The sequence below is a fragment of the Lacerta agilis genome, chromosome 10 (assembly GCF_009819535.1).
Source record: "Lacerta agilis isolate rLacAgi1 chromosome 10, rLacAgi1.pri, whole genome shotgun sequence".
NCBI classification, from domain to species: domain Eukaryota; kingdom Metazoa; phylum Chordata; class Lepidosauria; order Squamata; family Lacertidae; genus Lacerta; species Lacerta agilis.
Genome location: NC_046321.1, coordinates 3057001 through 3076195, shown reverse-complemented (window position 1 = coordinate 3076195; position 19195 = coordinate 3057001). Strand labels below are relative to the sequence as shown.

The following is a 19195-nucleotide window of genomic DNA, read 5'->3' as shown; positions in this document are numbered from 1 at the left end:
TCTCCGCCCTTCTTTTCTCCAACTGCTTCTCTTATTTTCTCTATTTATTTATTTTTAAAAAATACTCCATTTTAAGTACATATTTTTTAGTCCATCACACGCATTACTCAAATCCTGCCAAATTTTTTAGTTGTTTACAGTGTTCTCTTAAATACATTATCAATTTCTCCCATCCCTTCTTAAAGTTCTTCGCTTCCTGGTTTCCCCAGTCAATTTCACCTTTTCGGCATAGTCCATCAACCTTCATCACCCATTCATCTCCAGTTGGGACTTTATCTTCTTTCCATCTCTGGGCCAGTAATATGATGATGATGATGATGATGATGATGATGATAATAATAATAATAATAATAATAATAATAATAATAATAATAATAATAATAATAATTTATTTGTACCCCACCCATCTGGCTGGGTCTCCCCAGCCACTCTGGGCGGCTTCCACCAAACATTAAAATACATTTAAAATATCACAGTTTAAAAACTTCCCTAAACAGGGCTGCCTTCAGGTGTTTTCTGAATGTCAGGTAGTTGTTTATTCCCTTGACTTCTGATGGGAGGGCGTTCCACAGGGCGGGCGCCACTACCGAGAAGGCCCTCTGCCTGGTTCCCTGTAGTTTTGCTTCTCGCAGTGAGGGAACCGACAGAAGGCCCTCGGCGCTGGACCTCAGTGTCCGGGCTGAATGATGGGGGTGGAGACGCTCCTTCAGGTATACAGGACCGAGGCCGTTTAGGGCTTGAAAGGTCAGCACCAACACTTTGAATTGTGCTCGGAAACGTACTGGGAGCCAATGTAGATCTCTCAGGACCGGTGTTATGTGGTCCCGGCGGCCACTCCCAGTCACCAATCTAGCTGCCGCATTCTGGATTAATTGCAGTTTCCGGGTCACCTTCAAAGGTAGCCCCACATAGAGCGCATTGCAGTAGTCCAAGCGGGAGATAACCAGAGCATGTACCACTCTGGCGAGACAGCCTGCGGGCAGGGAGGGTCTCAGCCTGCGTACCAGATGGAGCTGGTAGACAGCTGCCCTGGACACAGAACTGACCTGTGCCTCCATGGGCAGCTGTGAGTCCAAAATGACTCCCAGGCTGCGCACCTGGTCCTTCAGGGGCACAGTTACCCCATTCAGGACCAGGGAGTCCCCCACTCCCACCCGCCCCCTATCCCCCAGTAGTGAAGAGAGGACCTTTTCAGTGGTGTTATGCTGTTGCTGCATGCATAAATACAGTGGCACATTGGTTCTCAAACGCCTTGGTACTCGAACCACTTGGAACCCAAACACTGCAAACCCGGAAGTAAATGTTCCAGTTTGCGAACTTTTTCGGAAGCCGAACATGCTCCGTTTTGAGTGTTACGCTTCCGATTCGAGTGTTACAACGAGGTCTGTCTGTTTTTGCTATTTATTTTGCATTTTCATTTTCGCTGCTCTTTTCGTTTTGTTTTTGTGACTGTGCGGAACCCAGCTCGGCTACTGACGGATTGACTGTGTGAGTGCAGCACATCGTTTATTGCTTTCCTTTTATGTATCAATGGTCTCGTTAGATAGTAAAGTCCATGTTAAATTGCTGTTGGGGGGGGGTTGTTTTTAAAAGTCTGGAATGGATTAATCCATTTCGCATTACTTTCTGTGGGGAAGCACGCCTTGGTTTTGGAACGCTTTGGTTTTGGAACGGACTTCTGGAACGGATTCAGTTTCAGAACCAAGGTCCCGCTGTAATCGTTTCTGCTACTTTGGTATCTCTGCACCTACGATTCCTAATAGGAAAGCCTCTGGTTCCAAACTAGGTCATTTCTCATCAAAACGGCAAAGAAAAACGAGTTTCTCCCCCTGATGCAACAGAGATCAGGTGGCCCCCTGCCATGGATACTTCAGTTGAGATTCCGGCACTGCACGGGGTTCGACGACATGACCTTAGGGGGGTCTTATGATTCAATATTCCCTATCTTAACACTGCCTCCCCTTCTTTCCTAGGGACAGACCACGGCTACTTCCACATGGACAATGTCACGGGTGCCATCACCATGCTGCGGCCTGTGGAGAGCAGGATTCGCACTCCGGTCTACAGCCTCAGTGTCATGGTAGGCCCCTGCAGCTGAGAGAGCAGAGGTCATGTGACTCCCTGGCTTCTTTGCATCCGGGGCAATGGAGGGGGGATTGCGGTTCTCAACTCCCAGCCTTAGCCCCCAATCCCGGTGTGATTTTCCCCCCTTTGTTTTTATGCCACAGGTATTATTTTTTTTAAACACTGCTTGATTTTTGTTTCTGAATCGCTTTGAGTTGCCTTTGGGGGAAAAAAAAGCGACGAATCCATTTAACTGATCGATTTATCGATCGTCACCAAAGCCTCTAAGCCTAAAACATACCGTATTTTTCGCTCCATAGGGCACACCGGCCCATAGGGCGCACCTCGTTTTTAGAGGAGGAAACAAGAAAAAAAAATATTTTTCTGGTTTTCCTCCTCTAAAAGCCCTGTTTTTTTGAGGATCAGCTAAAAGTTTTGCAGCTTTTTTGCAAAGGGAAAAGCCCTTTTTTTTGAGGATCAGCTAAAAGTTTTGCAGCTTTTTTGCAAAGGGAAAAGCCCTGTTTTTTTTTTTTTTGAGGATCAACTAAAAGTTTTGCAGCTTTTTTTGCAAAGGGAAAAACCCTGGGGTTTTTTTGAGGATCAGCTAAAGGTTTTGCAGCTTTTTTGCAAAGGGAGAAAAGCGAAGCTTCTTTTGCAAAGGGGTTCAACTCACATTTCTGCAGCTTCTGAAGGAAAGGGGGCCATTTCTACAGTTTCCAGACAGATAATCTAATCAGCCAGTCCCATGTTGCTGGGGAAACAAACAACCTCCCTCTGCAGCACCTTCAACAATGGAGGGCGGGGCTGAAAGGGAGCTGGGACTCTTATCTCTCTCCCGATCTCTTGCTGATCAGCTGCTGAGCGGGGTCCTTTCAACACCCCCTTTTCTCTTTGTAAAATAAAAAGCATGATCCTCTTTTGGCCCCTGGGCAATTCAGCTCCAGGGACCACCACTCGCTCCATAAGACGCACAGATATTTCCCCTTAATTTTTAGGAGGAAAAAGGTGCTTCTTATGGAGCGAAAATATGGTACATCCCAGTTCCTGTTAAAATGAGACGTTAGAAACCAGTTAGCCAGATTTTTTTTCTTTCAAAATGAGCTGCTAAAAATATACCGTATTTTTCCGTCTATAAGACCCCCCCCCATGTATAAGACGCCCCCTATTTTGGGGGGACACAGGTTTAAGAAAATGGGGGGAGATGGCCCCATGTACAAGATGGCCCCTAATTTTTGACATTATTTTTTAAGGGAAAAAACCTAGTCTTATACACGGAAAAATACGGTAAATATACGTAATAAAAATTAAACTGCGTGTTGCAATAATACATGCCAGATCTGGTTACATGTCTAGGTGGGCTTGCTTAAACAAAGAAAATAATAATAATACCGTATTGGCCCGAATATAAGCCCCACCAGCAAATAAGAAACACCTTTAAAATTGAAGCCAGGGGGGGGGGGGAGAGGAAAAGACAATACCCGGGCTGCTTCCTGGAGTGTGTGTGTGTGTGGGGGGGTTAGCCATGCTTCTTTCCTGGCGGCATAAGTTCATGAATATAAGCCGCACTTTTAACTTTTCATGGTTGGAAATAGGAAAAAAGTGTGGCTTATATTCAGGCCAATACAGTAATAACAATAACGATAATATTTTTTAATTTATACGCCACCCACGTGACTCTGGGTTGCCCCAGTCCCTCTGCCCCGCTTCCAACAAATTATAAAACCACAGTAAAACAGCAAACATTAAAAACTTCCCTCTATGCCGAGGACTCCAGTCTTGCCTGCTGTCAATGGGCAGGGAGTTCCAAAGTTCAGCTGCTCTTTGCTTTATTTCTGCCTCCTGCCTCTGTGGCCTTCCTGCTCCCCCCCCCATGAATTTTGCACCGCCGAGGATCAGAAAGAACGGCCCGCACCCTCTCCCTCCGCTGCACCCCCCCCCCCCAGAAAAAGCTTGCCCATTAATTGATTAATTGAAAACCAGTCAAACATAAAATGAAAGAATTAACGGAGGGTCTTTTAATCTCACCATGCAAAGCTAAAGCCAGGAACCAGGGCTGGATTCAGCGTTGCCCTGCAACCAGGGGCGTAGCAAGGGGGGGGGGCCGCCACGTGTTCCATAATGGAGGGGGTGACAAATTATCAAGGAACAATTTATTTTGGGGGGGGGAATTGATTTTTTTTTGAATTTTTTTTTGAAAATGCGTGCTCCGAAGGTCTTATCTTACTATGCTAGGGATTATATAGCTACATATGAAATTTCATGCATATCAGTTAATATCTTAACCCTCCTCCATGAAAATAGCTGTTTACTTGGCCGTTTTCCTATGAAATTTCAATTCAGTGGAGCACTTGCGGTTCCCAACCCTAACCCTGTGGAAAGCCATCTAATTAGACTTTAATTTGATTTTGACATGTTTTTAGGAGGTAATTTAATTATTGTTTGGTTTTATACCAATGTTATGTATCTGATGTTAGCTGCCCCGAGCCCGACTTCAGCCAGGGAGGGCGGGATATAAATAAAAGTTTTTTATTATTATTACTTGTTATTATTCCTTTGTAAGAAAATATGAAATAACGTAAAACCATTTTTGCGGGGGGGGATCAATGGGAGGGTTGAAAAGAAATTTTCCGCACCGGGTACCACCTGACCTTCCCATGCCCCCGGGTACCAGTTTACCTTGCTACGCCCCTGCCTGCAGCTGAATCCTGCCACTCGCTGGTCGCATTTCTGCAGCAAACTGCCTTCTCTCTCTCCCTCCCGCCTGCTGCTCCTGTTGGAGATTCATTTCCCATGTGCAGTCATGGGATTGTTGTCTATCACATGACGGTGTGTGTTTTGATTCCACAGGAATGGGATGTGCCGAAGACAGGATGTTCGTGTTACTGTGTTCCCTGAAGTGGGACTATTGTCCTTTGTTCTCTCTCTTTGCTGCCTGATGCTAGAGAGAGATGGAGCCATGTTGAAGTGCTCCTTGTGTGTTTATATGTAAATAAAGTAGATTAGCCTAGATGCTGAGTTGCTGAGGTCTGACCTCTGCGGATCCCTAAGTGTGCTGATGTCTTCTGGCATCAGTCGCTGTGATGTTTGGGCTGAGGAATGCTTATGAAGCTCCCGAGCGATCGCCCAGGAGGGAGGGCATGTGTTTCTGCCAGGGTCCTACTCGTTTGTAGGACATCCTGACAGCCCCCCCCTCTCTCAGGCCTCTCAGGTGAACGACGCCAAGAAATACGCCGTAACCGAGGTCCGCGTGCGAATCCTGGCAGCCAACGGCCACGCGCCGCACTTTGAGAAGTCCCAGCACCAGGCCTTTGTCCACGAAGGCGAGAGCACGGCCTCTCTGGTCCTGACGTACAGCAGGAGGGTGCTCTTCGTCCTGGCCACCGACATGGACTTCCCCGACGTGAGTCACCTGGCTGTGGTTTGGGTGGGGCAGCCCAGAAAGGTCGGCGTGGTGGGGAATCCTAGAGTCGCAGAGTTCGAAGGGACCCCGAGGGTCATCCAGTCCAACCCCCTGCAATGCGGGGATCTCAACCGGAAGGCATGCAGGAGGGGTGCAAAGGAATCACGCCCATCTTGAAACCCTGGAGAGATGCTGCCGGCCAGTGTGGGCAACTCTAAGCCAAAGGGGTCAGTGAGCTGGCTCAGTACAGTGGTACCTTGGTTCTCGAACATAATCCATTCCAGAAGTCCGTTCAACATCCAAAACAGTTCAAAAACCAAGCCGCGCCTTCCGATTGGCTTGCAGGAGCTTCCTGCACTCAAGCAGATGCTGCGTCAGATGTTCAGCTTCCAAAAAAGGTTCAAAAAACAGAAACACTCACTTCCCAGGTTTTCGGTTACGGGAGCCGATTTGTTCGTCAACTAAGCCATTTGAGAACCAAGGTCCCACTGTATAAGGCAAAGTCCACTGTTCTTTCGGGAGTGAAAATAACTCCGCAGTGGGGTGGGGTCTTTGCTAGCCCTATTCCGAGTAGATCTGTTGGGGTTAATGGATGTGGCTGACCGAGGCTCCTTCGTTTCAATGGGTCTACTCTCAGTAGGGTTTAGCCAAACACAGCCCAGTGTGTTTCCTGAATACTCCATCAGGAATGACTTGTCCCAAGTTGCCACCGGGGACTTCTCTTGTGCTTCCCCCCCATACTTCTCACCCCTCCCTTCCCTCTTTCCTCCCCCCCTCTATCTCCCCTCCCCCCTTCTCCTCCCCCTCTTCTGGATGTCCAATATAAAACCTCTATTACTGCACATGCTGCAGTATTCAGGTGCCGCAGAGCCCCAATTCGGAGTCCCCCCCCTCCCCAGTTTCCTCTGCCCCCATTTCCCCACCCCATTTCGAGGCACTATAAGCAGCCTGGGCCTTCCTGTTCTCCCATAGCGCCAGCCCCACTTCCCTGGGCGCATAGCAACATGGGAGCCAGACCTTCTCACCTCCCTGCTCAGAATTTCCCCCACTGACCGGCTGTGGCTGTCTGGGATTTCGGCCAAGGGATCTTTCCAGCCCTATATGGAGGTGGGACCTTCTGCATGCAGGTGCTCTGTGCACCGAGACACACACCTTTGCCCCGGAGGCTGCTTGCAGTGTGGTGTAGTGGTTAAGAGCGGTGGACTCGTAATCTGGTGAACCGGGTTCGATTCCCTGCTCCTCCACATGCAGCTGCTGGGTGACCTTGGGCTAGTCACACTTCTCTGAAGTCTCTCAGCCCCACTCACCTCACAGGGTGTTTGTCGTGGGGGAGGAAGGGAAAGGAGAATGTGAGCCGCTTTGAGACTCCTTCAGGCAGTCAGTCAGTTTTATTACTGCAAAAGCCAGTAGCACAGAAAATCATGAATCCAAACAGAGAAAAATCGGCAACAACATCACCAGAGATAAAACAATTACACAAAGGAACTTTACAATGTGTTATTCAATAAAAGAGATTTACGCTTCTCAATAGCTAAAGTGCAGAATTTAGCCACATCATATGATACTAGACTTGAAGAATCCTCCGGAAGATATTTTCGTAAAATTTCGGGGGAGGATTCCAAATAGTGTTGTAAGGGTGTAAACTTTGTTAAAAGGGGTAAAATAAATCCAGCACGTTCTTCACTATAGAATTAGCAAAATAAAAGGATGTGAGTAACGGATTCTACCTTGTTAGACATGCAGGGGCAGAGACGCGCATGCATTGGGACCTTCATAAATTTGCCATACAGTACTGCTGAAGGCATTGTCTCAAAACGGGCTCTAGAGAAGACCCATCCATAGGCTTTACTAGTGATATTAGTTAAATAAGGGGCCGCTGCAAAGTTAGGCCAAGATTTTAAACATCTATACTTCTCCGGGAGTAAGGCAACTTCTTGTTGTAATTCGACATCGTGAAGTCTCTGAGTAATAGTAATTTTTGCCTCATTTAAAGTTCCGTTAAGAAAATATTCTGGGTTTAGGCCAATTTGGGTAGTGAGAAAGCGGGATATCCTCCTCCTCCTCCTCTTCCTCTTCTTCTCCTTCTTCACGTGGGTCCTTTCTCCCCAGGGCTTCAACCCTGCAGTGCGGTACAGCCTCAGGCGCCAGTCCAACCACACGCAGCTCTTCCAGGTCACCCCTGGCGGACTCCTCATCGCCCGCGCCGACCACCTGAGTGCTCAACAGCGATACGCTTTGCAGGTTCGAGCTGAGCCCCACCCCACCCCCAGCGTCCAGCCGGGGTCGCTCTCCTGCACTGTACAGGAGCAGTGGGGAGCTGGCTCCCGGTGGGTCCGGTTGGGAGGAAGGCAGGGAGTCCAACAGCAGGTGGCACCAGAGCCGAGAGAAGGAATCACAGTGTGAGAATCCCTTGGCTCGAAAACTCGCCAGGAAAGAGAGTCTGCCACCTTCCGTTTCACTCCCAAATTCCTCTCGGTGCTCACCTGTGTGCTCTTGGCGATGCTCAGATCTTGTTCCTCCTTTAGATCCTTGCGCGAGATGAGGAGTCGGGCGAGACCACCAACACCACGGTCAACGTGGAGGTGCTGAGTCCTGGCCAGGCAGGTATGCCAGGGCAGGCGACTGGGCGGGCGGGCGACCGGGTGGGCAGGCTCCCTCTCTGCGCATGGCCTCTCAGCTATTCATGAAAGGACATACACACCATGCGTTGCTGAAGGCTGGCGGTGCAGAGCAACAGGCCCTTCTTCCGTTAAAGTGCTACCTCGGTTTTCGAACGCAATCCGTTCCGGAAGACCGTTTGCCTTCCGAAACGTTCGAAAAGCGAGGCGCACAGGACGAACTGCCAATTCCACAGAGAGAGTTGTGAAAAACAACAGATACGCGGCGCAGAAGCCGTTTGACTTCCAAGGCGCGTTCGAAAACAGAAGCATTCACTTCTGGGTTTTTGGCTTTCGAAAACTGAAATGTTCAGCAATGGAGACGTCCAAAAACCGAGGTACCACTGTACAGTGGGCGCTTGGGTTGCGAACTCGATCCATGCAGGAGGTGCGTTTGCAACCTGCAGTGCCTGTAACCTGCAGCGCTGCATCTGAGAGCCAGTGTGGTGTAGTGGTTAAGAGTGGTATACTCGTAATCTGGGGAACCGGGTTCATGTCTCCTCTCCTCCACATGCAGCTGCTGGGTGACCTTGGGCTAGTCACACTTCTCTGAAGTCTCTCAGCCCCACTCACCTCACAGAGTGTTTGTTGTGGAGGAGGAAGGGAAAGGAGAATGTTAGCCGCTTGGAGACTCCTTCGGGTAGTGAAAAGCGGGAAATCAAATCCAAATTCTTCTGCGCACGCGCGGCTTGCAATTTGCCGTTTCTGTGCATGCAGAATCCGGTACTTCCGGGTTCGGCGCAGTGTGCAACCCGAAAACGTGCAACCGGAAGTGGCCGTAACCCGAGGTATGACTGTATTGTATAACCCTGGGGTTCCTGAACTTGGGGGGGGGGCACGGCCCCGTTGGTTTACCAAACTCATCGCCAGTGCCCCCTACCCTACAAAGAAGCACTATTCAAAATAGCCATTTGCAGGACACATAGAGGAATGAGAACAATCTAATTCAAAATGAATCACACCTTTATTCCGAATCCAATCGAGACCCCTAGGTTTAATTAATTCCACGAAATCGCTAAACTTGCTCCAGCGATCCCAGCTTTTCGCTGCCATAAAGTCGATGGCTAAAACTCGCCTACCTTACGGGATTGTGGTAGGGATCTATGCCAAAACGGCAAAAAATGACCGAAATAATCTGAAATCAGGAAGGCCAGGATTTTAAGAAGGAATGGGGAAAATTTATAATTTATCTTAAAAACCATTGTAAAAAGTTAGAATTGTTAGTAGGATTGGAACAACACTTGTAGTTTAATGGTGAATTTTGGATACGATGGAGAGGTAAAAGATTTGGATTGTTATAAAAGATGCAGGAGGAAATGGCTAACAATTGGACCCACAAAGTTGGGGAGGGAAGTCCAGGAGATTCTTTGGAATCTTGATTTTATGTTGGGTGTGTGAGTGTAAAACAATTTGAAAAACCAAATAAATAATACTTATATACTTGAGTATAAGCCTAGTTTTTCAGCACATTTTTTGTGCTGAAAAAGCTGCCCTCGGCTTATACTCGAGTGAGGCGGGCGGTGGGGGCGGCGAGAAAGAAGCCCTTTCTCTCCGCTCGTGCCACCACCTGCTCTCCCCAGTCAACCATTCCTTAAGAAGCGTACAAGAACGGCGGTTCTTTACACTCCCCAGGCAACTTGTTCCATTCCTGAACTGTTCGCATAAATGCAAACTTGGCAAAGGAAGAAGAGGAAGGAGCAGCCCAAAGGGCTGCTTTCGGGCTGCTCGTTCCTCCTCCTCCTCCACAGCAGCAAAGGTGAACCGGCTTATACTCGAGTCAATAAGCTTTCCCAGGTTTTTGTAGGAAAATTAGGTGCCTCGGTTTATATTCAGGTCGGCTTATGCTCGGGTATATACGGGTATATATTTTTAAAAGGGATTGTGGTAGGGATCACCACTAACACATCAGCGCCTTGTAAACGTAAGCGGTGGTCTTGCTGTAGTTAGGGAGGAATCTGATCAACGCAGGGCCGGTGGCGGAGGAAGGGGTGGGTGGGTGGGTTTTTTGCGGTCTGCCCCGGGGGTCATCACTAAGGGGGGTGACAAAATGACCAAAATACGAGTTTTAAAAAATTTAAAAATTGGGCACACCAAACCTTTTAGTTCAGTCAACAAATGTAACGAAAAGCGGCTGGCATGAGGCACCACACCACGGGGGGCGGCACTTGCCACAGGGTCTGCAGTGCGCCCAAGCCATGCGTCTCTCTTGAAAGTGAGGTGGTGACTTGTGCGCCTGCAGGCTCCGTGCTGCCTGAAACGGCAGTGTGGGACTTGTGTCTGCCCTCCATGCATTTTCCTAATAATAATAATAATAATAATAATAATAATAATAATAATAATAATATTTATACCCCGCCCACCTGGTTGGACATTCCCAGCCACTCTGGATGGCACCCAACAGAATATTAAAAACACAATAATCCATCAAACATTAAAAGCTTCCCTAAACTGGGCTGCCTTCAGATGTCTTCTAGAAGTCTGGTAGTTGTTCTCTTTGACTTCTGGTGGGAGGGCGTTCCACAGAGCAGGTGCCACCACCGAGAAGGCCCTCTGCCTGCTTCCCTGTAGCTTTGCTTCTCATAGGGAAGGAACTGCCAGAAGGCCCTCGGAGCTGGACCTCAGTGTCCGGATAGATCGATGGGGGTGGAGATGCTCCTTCAGACGCTCGCCCCGCACCCGGCTGCAGGATGTGTGCGTCGCACCCGGCACCCGAGCGGCTAGCTACGCTGCTGCGCAGGTCCCCATAGTCCTGAGCTCTCTCTGCACTGCTGATTGCGACCCAATGCTCTTTTTCTCTCACCCCCCCCCCCCCCGCCTCTGGCACCCTCTCTGCTTCCTGAGCAGTCCCCATGGATCCTCTCGAAGCCGGGCACCAGGGGACGATGGACGCCGGGATCCTGGCAGGCGGCTTGGGGGCGCTGCTCTTGGTGACGGCCATCATCCTCTTCCTCATCCTGCGGGCCATGAAGAAGAGGCAGCGGCGCCAGCAGAACATGGAGAGGGCGGCTCTGGCCATGGAGAAGCACCCCAATGTGGTAAGCGGGAAGGGTGTGCGTTGATGTGCTTGTGTGTGCAAGCTCCAAAGAGCGGGCACCCCGGGAGAAACACCTTCTCTGGAGCCGTCAACGGGAAACGTCCTGCGAAGGTGTTGGATGCTCAACGGCAGCCCAGCCACATCCCCTATGCAGGGGTGGGAATGTCCCCCAGTCTGAAATAACGGAGAGACACACATACACAATCCAAGTCAGTGTGCAGAGCACTGGTTGAGATGGAGCAAGGAGTCTGACCTGGGCTAGATCTACATGGATCTGTAAAAACGTTATTAAATATAACATTATATAAGTCTCCATGCATTTTCCTAATAATGATAACAATAACAATAACAATTATTATTATTATTATTATTATTATTATTATTATTATTATTATTATTATTTTATTATTTATGCCCAGCCACTCTGGGCAGCTTCCAACAGAATATTAAAATGCAATAGTCTATTAAACATTAAAAGCTTCCCTAAACAGGGCTGCCTTCAGAAGTCTTCTAAAAGTCAGATAGTTGTTTATTTCCTTGACATCTGACGGGAGGGCGTTCCACAGGGCGGGCGCCACCACCGAGAAGGCCCTCTGCCTGGTTCCCTGTAACCTCACTTCTTGCACGGAGGGAACCACCAGAAGGCCCTCGGCGCTGGACCTCGGTGTCCGGGCAGAACGATGGGGGTGGAGACGCTCCTTCAGGAAAACTGGGCTGAGGCCGTTTAGGGCTTTCAAGGTCAGCACCAACACTTTGAATTGTGCCCGGAAACATACTGGGAGCCAATGGAGGTCTTTCAAGAACGGTGTTATGTGGTCTCGGCGGCCGCTCCCCGTCGCCGGTCTGGCTGCCGCATTCTGGATTAATTGCAGTTTCCGGGTCACCTTCAAGGGTAGCCCCATGTAGTCCAAGCAGGAGATAACCTTATCCTCCATGAACTCCAGGTTGGAGTCCCATAGCATTGTGTGAAGGACTTCCCTTTATCTCTCCTGACTGCTCAGAGAGACCCCCCCCAAAAAATATCCAGCCTGCCTTCCTCAGAAAAAGGGCCTCTGCTCATTGCATTTTCCTTCTGCTTTTCTCCTCTGTTACTGGACTGCCTTCAACCACCCTCAGCTTTTTTCACCCTTACCTGGCCTTTTGACACTCCACCCTCCCCCCCTCCCAGCCTGACATGAACACCCCCCGTTCCCAGGGATGCTCTGGCTTCTTAGATGTAGCTGGACTCCAGCTCACACCAGCCTGGCCAATGGTCAGGGGAGGATCGTAGAGTTGGAAGGGACTCCTTAGGGTCATCTAGTCCAACCCCCTGCAATGCAGGAATCTTTCGCCCAAGTTGCGGCTCGAACCCGCAACCCCGAGATCAAGAGTCTTGTGCCCTAACGACTGAGGTATCCCAGCCGTGGGATTTTTCTTGCAAATCATAGGAGGGTGGGAGTTGGACTCCAACAATATCCGCAGGTTGCGAGGGGGATAGCTGTTCACAGAAACTCTCCAAGGCTGTTTACCAGTGCAAAGCTTTCTGCAGCTGCAATAATGATTTTGCGAGCGTGAAATTTTGTGAACGGGAGCGTGAAGAATTATCTGGCGAGGACATCCTGATTTCCTTGTTCCCATGCACAAATTCAGTTTAAATCGTCATTGCATAGGCAGGTCAGAATTGGCCTAGGGCTGCCTTGCCCAACCTGGAGCCCTTCAGGCGCCTCGCGCTACAACTCCCATCAGCCTTTCTGTCACATCTGCTGTGGCTCATGGCAATTGTATTCCGAAAATCTGGAGGGCACCGAGTTGGGGAAGGATGCTCTAGACACTACTGGAAACCAGAAATCCTGACTTATCGACAACTATGGGAGAAGGAAAAATCTCCAGCAGTTAGAAGAGATTTGGACGAATCACTCCGGGTAAGTCTCAGAGTGGTTTAACAAGCCCTCGTGAACTGCCCCTGGCTAGCTTTAGCCACCTGCTAGCGCTGTGGGTTAAACCACTGAGCCTAGGGCTTGTCGATCAGAAGGTCGGCGGTTCGAATCCCCGCAATGACGGGGTGAGCACCCATTGTTCGGTCCCAGCTCCTACCAACCTAGCAGTTCGAAATCACGTCAAAGTGCAAGTAGATAAATAGGTACTGTTCCAGCGGGAAGGTAAGCGGCATTTCTGTGCGCTGCGCTGGTTCACCAGAAGCGGCTTAGTCATGCTGGCTACATGACCCGGAATCTGTACGCCGGCTCCCTCGGCCAGTAAAGCGAGATGAGCGCTGCAACCCCAGAGTCGTCCGCGACTGGACCTAACGGTCAGGGGTCCCTTTACCTTTAGCCATTCATAGAATTTAAAGCATTTCAGTTGTTATTTACGAATTTCACAAACTGCATATGCCGCTTGGTTTTCTTTCTTTTTAAAAAGACAAAGTAATTTACGAAATTTGTGCATGCAAAATTCGTGCATGCTTCTGCCCTGGGCCTCTTCCCCAAGTCCCTTTGCAGCGCCCTGGTTGCTTAAAGAGGGTCGTGCAATACCCTCCGCCCTGGTCAGGCTGCGGGTCCTCCCTCCTCTGGCGTGCCTGCCTTGCTGTGGTTCTCTGCGCATGCTCGTTCTCAAGCCTTGACCTTCTCTCTCTCTCTCTCTTGTTCTCTCTCCCCCCGTCTGTCTGTCGCTCTCGGCTCGCCCTGCCACCCGACAGAGCTTAAAATGGTTCCAGCCGGTGAGTGCCCAGATGGGAGGGGAAGGGGGGGAGGGCAAGTGGGGGGAGACCCCACCCTACCCCCTGCCACCCCACCACCCAGCACCTCCGCAATTGCTGCACCTACCTCGTTCCAAACTGATGCCCGGGGATAACCGGACCACGCTCGCGACCCTGACATTCGTGGCCAGTGGCCAGAGGAAGCCAGTGTTCTCAGAATTGTAGAGTTGGAAGGTATCCCCAAAGGCCATCTAGTCCAACCCCCTGCAAGGCAGGAATCGCAGCTAAAGAATCCCGGATGGAGAGTTACTGAACGGATTCACTATGTGCCAATTGGGGGGGAAGGAGAAGGACTACCTGTCGGATGCCTTAGCAGGCATGGCCAAACTTGGCCCTTCAGCTGTTTTGGGACTACAGTTCCCATCATCCCTGGTCCTGTTAGCAAGGGATGATGGGAGTTGTAGTCCCAAAACAGCTGGAGGGCCGAGTTTGGCCATGCCTGCCTTAGAGGCTCAAGGGAAAGAGCATGAAGAGGGTGGGTGGCCCCATAGGAAAGGGGGAGGAGAGGGGGGCAGATCTGTGGCACAGGCCAAAGACAGGGGTCCTTCAAGCCTTAACGAAAGTAGGCAGTGTGGCACAGTGGTTAGAGTGTTGGACTAGGACCTGGGAGAGACTAGGGTTCAAATTCCTACTCGGCCACAAAGCTCATGGAGTGACCATGGGCCCATCACCACCTCTCTCAACCTAACCTCCCTCCCTCCCTCGCAGGGTTGTTGTGAGGCTAAGGTAATAGAATGATAAAACTGCAGAGTTGGGGATGACCCAAAGGGCGATTTAGTCTGAACTCCAAAATGAAGAGGAGAACTGTGTGTGCTTCTAGGAGGAAGGGTGGGATACGAAGGCAAGAAGGAAGGAAGGCCTGCATGCACATTTGAAACACGTCTCGACCAGAAAGCCTCTGAGAAACAACCAAAATTTATCCCAGCAGAGGCTTCTTCCGTGCCACCAATGGATTAGGCCAAATAAAATGTGACTGGGAGGGAAGTGGTGCAGGTGGAAAGCCCATAACAAGGAACGTATCGGCAGCAAAGCCCACGTTTATTAGCAAAAACACAATCTTCACAGACTTGGTGGAGTGCCAGGAACGCAGCAGCTCAACCCCGGTAGATCTTGCCCCATGGATGTTGCCAAGGCTGAAAGTGCCCACCTCCCCACAGCCGCCAATGTCTCCCCCTCCCTAGGGCTTTCCCCAAGCGATCAGAGACTGTGCCTGCATGCTAACAGCCTCTCCTCTACCCTCTTCATGCCTCTTCTGGTTCTGGGAGACCAGGGAGGAGGAGAGTTTTTGCAGCAGCAGCAGCAGGGGGAGACATCCATGACTCTTCACCAGCTGGACTCATCTCTGCCTCTTGGCTTCCCTCCTCTCCTGATTCAGCTTCTGCCTCTGATTCCGGACTTCTCTCTGCACAGACACTCCCCCCACACTAAGCCCTGTTACCTTTTCAGATTCCGACACCTCCTCCTCCTCCCGGTATTCTCCCTCTGACCACTCATCGTTGTCCCACCACCAATTCCTGGGCTCCGAACCTTCTTCCCCTGGTGACTCCCCAGTTGGTTCCTCCTACCATGTCTCTGCCTCCAATAAATCCATGACACCCCAGGAATTTGTTTTCAGGGGAGGGGGTTGCGTCCGATAAGCACGGGGTAACCAGCCAGAGCATAGCTTGGGCATGGATAGCTCAAAACAAATAATAATAATAATAATAAAAATCCTTCCAATAGCACCTTAGAGACCAACTAAGTTTGTCCTTGGTATGAGCTTTCGTGTACACTGTGCATGCAAGAACAAACTTAGTTGGTCTCTAAGGTGCTACCAGGGACCCAGGTGGCGCTGTGGGTTAAACCACAGAGCCTAGGGCTTGCCGGTTGAAAGGTCAGCGGTTCAAATCCCCGCAACGGGGTGAGCTCCCGTTGCTCGGTCCCAGCTCCTGCCCACCTAGCAGTTCGAAAGCATGTCAAAGTGCAAGTAGATAAATAGGGACCGCTCCGGGGGGAAGGTAAATGGCATTTCCATGCGCTGCTCTGGTTCGCCAGAAGCGGCTTTGTCATGCTGGCCACATGACCCGGAACCTGTCAGCAGACAAACGCCGGCTCCCTCGGCCTATAGAGCGAGATGAGCACCGCAACCCCAGAGTCGGACACGACTGGACCTGATGATCAGGGGCCCCTTTACCTTTAAGGTGCTACTGGAAGGATTTTTTTAAATTATTATTTTGTTTTGACTATGGCAGACCAACACGGCTACCTACCTGTAAATGGATAGCTCAATTAGTTAGAGCGTGGTGCTGACAGTCAAAGCTCGGTTGTTGAGCGTAATCCGTTCCGGAAACCCCTTCCGACTTCTTAAACATTCGACAACCGCGGCTTGGCTTCTGATTGGTTCCAAGAGCTTCTTGCAATCGAGCGGAAGCCATGTTGGATGTTTGGGTTCCGAAAAACGTTCGAAAACCAGAGCATTTACCTCTGGGTTTTCGGCGTCCGGGAGCTGAAATGTTCAAAAACGGAACCGTTCAGGAACCGAGGTTTGACTGTAATGCCAAGGTTGCAGGTTCAGTCTTCATACAGGACAGCTGCATATTCCTGCATTGCAGGGGGTTGGACTGGATGATCTTCAGGGTCCCTTTTATGAAGCACCCTGAGATGAAAGCCACAGGTCCTGCCATCTTGCCTGGCTCCCCTCTCCTAACGGGGCCCTTTCCCTTTCTCCCCTTCTACAGGTCAATGCTGGAAAGGCCTCCCCGCACCCCGATAACATCTACTTCCAGAACGAGGGGTACAGCGACCTTGGCGACGAGGCGCCCAAGATGTACGGAGTCCAGGTGGCCCTGAACTCCAAGCTGGATTCGGCGAGGGGCGTGAAAGGCCTGCCCGTTGGTGAAGCACCGCTGGCCAACTCGGTGCCCAAGGTCGGGGGCCAGGCCCAAGCCAGCGCGGCCCCCAAGAAGCCCGAGGAAGAAGAGGAGGCCAAGACGGCTCTCGTCAATGGGAAGGCCCTCGAGCAATGCCCCTCTCTCTGCCTGGAAGGCGAGGCCTTGCCCAAAGGTGCGGAGCGGCCAGTGGAAATGCGGGTGGTGGAAGACGAGGAGGAGGAAGATGAGGAAGATGAGGCTACCCTCTTCCCTGTGGACAGTGAGGAGAAACAGTTCGGAGACGCCGCAGGAGGACCCGAGGAAGAACCGTGCTCCGAGGGCAGTCCGCAGCAAGGGGGAGAGTCCGTGCCGGAAGGCAAGATGGCTGCCAACGGGGGCCCAAGCCACGTGGAGCCCGCTCCTCAGAGCCCCACTGCTGACAGAAACTGTGAGGGTGGCAGAGGGGCTGGGGAGCACCCTGGGTCCCCCAGCGAAAGCATGGACGCATCCCAGGTTGTTCCCTGTGGCATTGCCGCTCCAGGGGCCACGGAGCCCAGCGACGCAACCCCGGTCCCCAAGGAACCAGTCCCCCCGCTGCCGAAGCTGGAAGAGCTGCCCAAAGAGGATGACGAGGAGGAGGACGACGGGGAGGAGACGCCGAAGGCCGCGTCGCCCACTTATCGAGACCCCCTGGCGCCTCTGCCTGTCAGCGACGTCAGGATGCCCGCCACGCTTTTGCAGCTTCTGGAAGATTCCATCGAGTGCTAGCCTGCGTCTCGCTGCCCCACCCCGAGCGCGGCCTGCTCGGCCAGGGCAGAGGGAGGACAGTGAACGGTTTAGAGACAATCTCCTTTCACTGAGGCGAGCGTAACGGGGCAACCGTAGCTCTGGGCATTGGTTTGTGCTGAGTGGGCAGACTGGGGGGGGGGGTCTGCCCCTGGATCCCGGAGCTTGTGCCAACATTGGGGGGCTCCTTTTGTCCGCTGTGCGCACAAAGGCATTTTATTTCCTCGAATGGGCGTTGCTGACTCTTTAAACCCACGATAGAGAAGTAAGGTTCCCCCCGTAAGTTGCGGTCGGCCAGGCAGCCCACCAAGGTGCACCAGCTTCTGCTCAGAGTCTACCAACCGGGGAGAGGGGAATGCTATGGCCTGGGGGGTGGACGGGCGGGGGCGTATTCCCTTCTCAGCAGCTTCCCTGGCTGGATGAAGAGGAGTGGGGTACCCCCAAGGAGGAAGGCTCAGAGCCGAGGAGAGGTCAGAGGTGCTAGACGATACAGTGGCAACAGGGTTTAGTGAGCAGGAAGAGCAGGTGACAGGGTGAGGTTCAGACTCCGAAGGTGAAGCAGAGGAGGGGGGGGGTCAAGAGGCTGCTGAAAAATCCAGGGACTCCCCCTCTCCGGCTGCAAAAAGCTCCCCTCTCCCCTGGTCTCTGAGAGCGCACAAAGTAACGAGAGGAGCGGAACAGAGACCAGAGGTGTGCAGATGCAATTCGAGACAGCTTGGGAAACATCTGGGAGAGGAGTCAGCCCTAGAGAGGGTAGAAGGCAGGGACCTTCAGACCTGGCAACTGCTCACCTCCTGGGGAGCGTCGCCGAGTTGTACGTTCATTTCCTGGAATAAAAAGTCAACTTCACTGACAACGGAGCTCTGCCTCTTTTGTGCCAACTTGCGCCCGACTCCAGCCCTGATAGCCAGATGTTCTGGATGGCAACAACCGTCATCAGTCCCAGCCAACGCCCAGCTGGGTCGCCCGGAAACATCTGGAGGGCAATAGGTTGGCTAAGGGTGCTCTAGAAACTCTCCCGACGTCACGCCATGCGGGAGCTGCCGATTCTTATCCCAAAACACCGCAGTGGGATGCCCTCGGGGTGTTGCTGGACTCCATCTCCCATCAGCCCCAGACAGCGTAGCCGATGGCCGGGGAAGATGGGAACTGTAGTCTAGCAGCAACCAAAAGGCACCATCTTAGATATCTCAGCAGTACCGATGGCGTCGGAGGCCCTTTTCCAGATCCTGGAGAGCAAAACGTCTGCAAAGCTGAAGGATGGAGAGGCGGATTGCCCCAAGGGTGTGTACGTCAGCAACGTGGACCGCTTTTTGCAAGCGAGGCTCTCAGGCAAAGCAGCATCAAAGCTCCCCTCACCTAGCCAGGAGCTCACCTGGGTTACTTCTGCAACTGCTCAGTTGAAGCCACATCCCTGGGGCTAGATGCACATCCCAGGGGGCTTGGGGATACCCTGCCCAGGAAGGAACAAGGCCAAGGAAAGCCCAGGGCTACCCCAATGTCTCACCACCAGCCCTTCCTCTGCAAGCCTGTTGGCGGCTGTGCTCCAATATAAAACTGAATGTATGTAAGAAGCAACTGTGTCTTGGGTTGGTGATTCCGAGGAAGCTGCGTTCCTCACTCCAGAAGCTACATCTAAAGGAGGTCCGGGACGAGTGGCCCAAGAGGACA

The 19195-nt window shown here is 51.5% G+C and overlaps 1 protein-coding gene across 1 annotated transcript in view; it reads left to right on the top strand.

Moving 5' to 3' along the window:
• Nucleotides 1-17639, top strand: part of LOC117054537 (cadherin-related family member 5-like) — a 33197-nt gene extending 15558 nt beyond the window's left edge. The window contains exons 8-13 of the mRNA XM_033163485.1: nucleotides 1974-2080; nucleotides 5264-5464; nucleotides 7574-7705; nucleotides 7990-8068; nucleotides 10966-11156; nucleotides 16607-17639. Coding sequence (XP_033019376.1) covers nucleotides 1974-2080; nucleotides 5264-5464; nucleotides 7574-7705; nucleotides 7990-8068; nucleotides 10966-11156; nucleotides 16607-17506 — 1610 coding nt within the window. The 3' untranslated portion in view covers nucleotides 17507-17639. The remainder of the gene's footprint in view (nucleotides 1-1973; nucleotides 2081-5263; nucleotides 5465-7573; nucleotides 7706-7989; nucleotides 8069-10965; nucleotides 11157-16606) is intronic.
• The last annotated feature ends 1556 nt before the right edge of the window (nucleotides 17640-19195 follow it).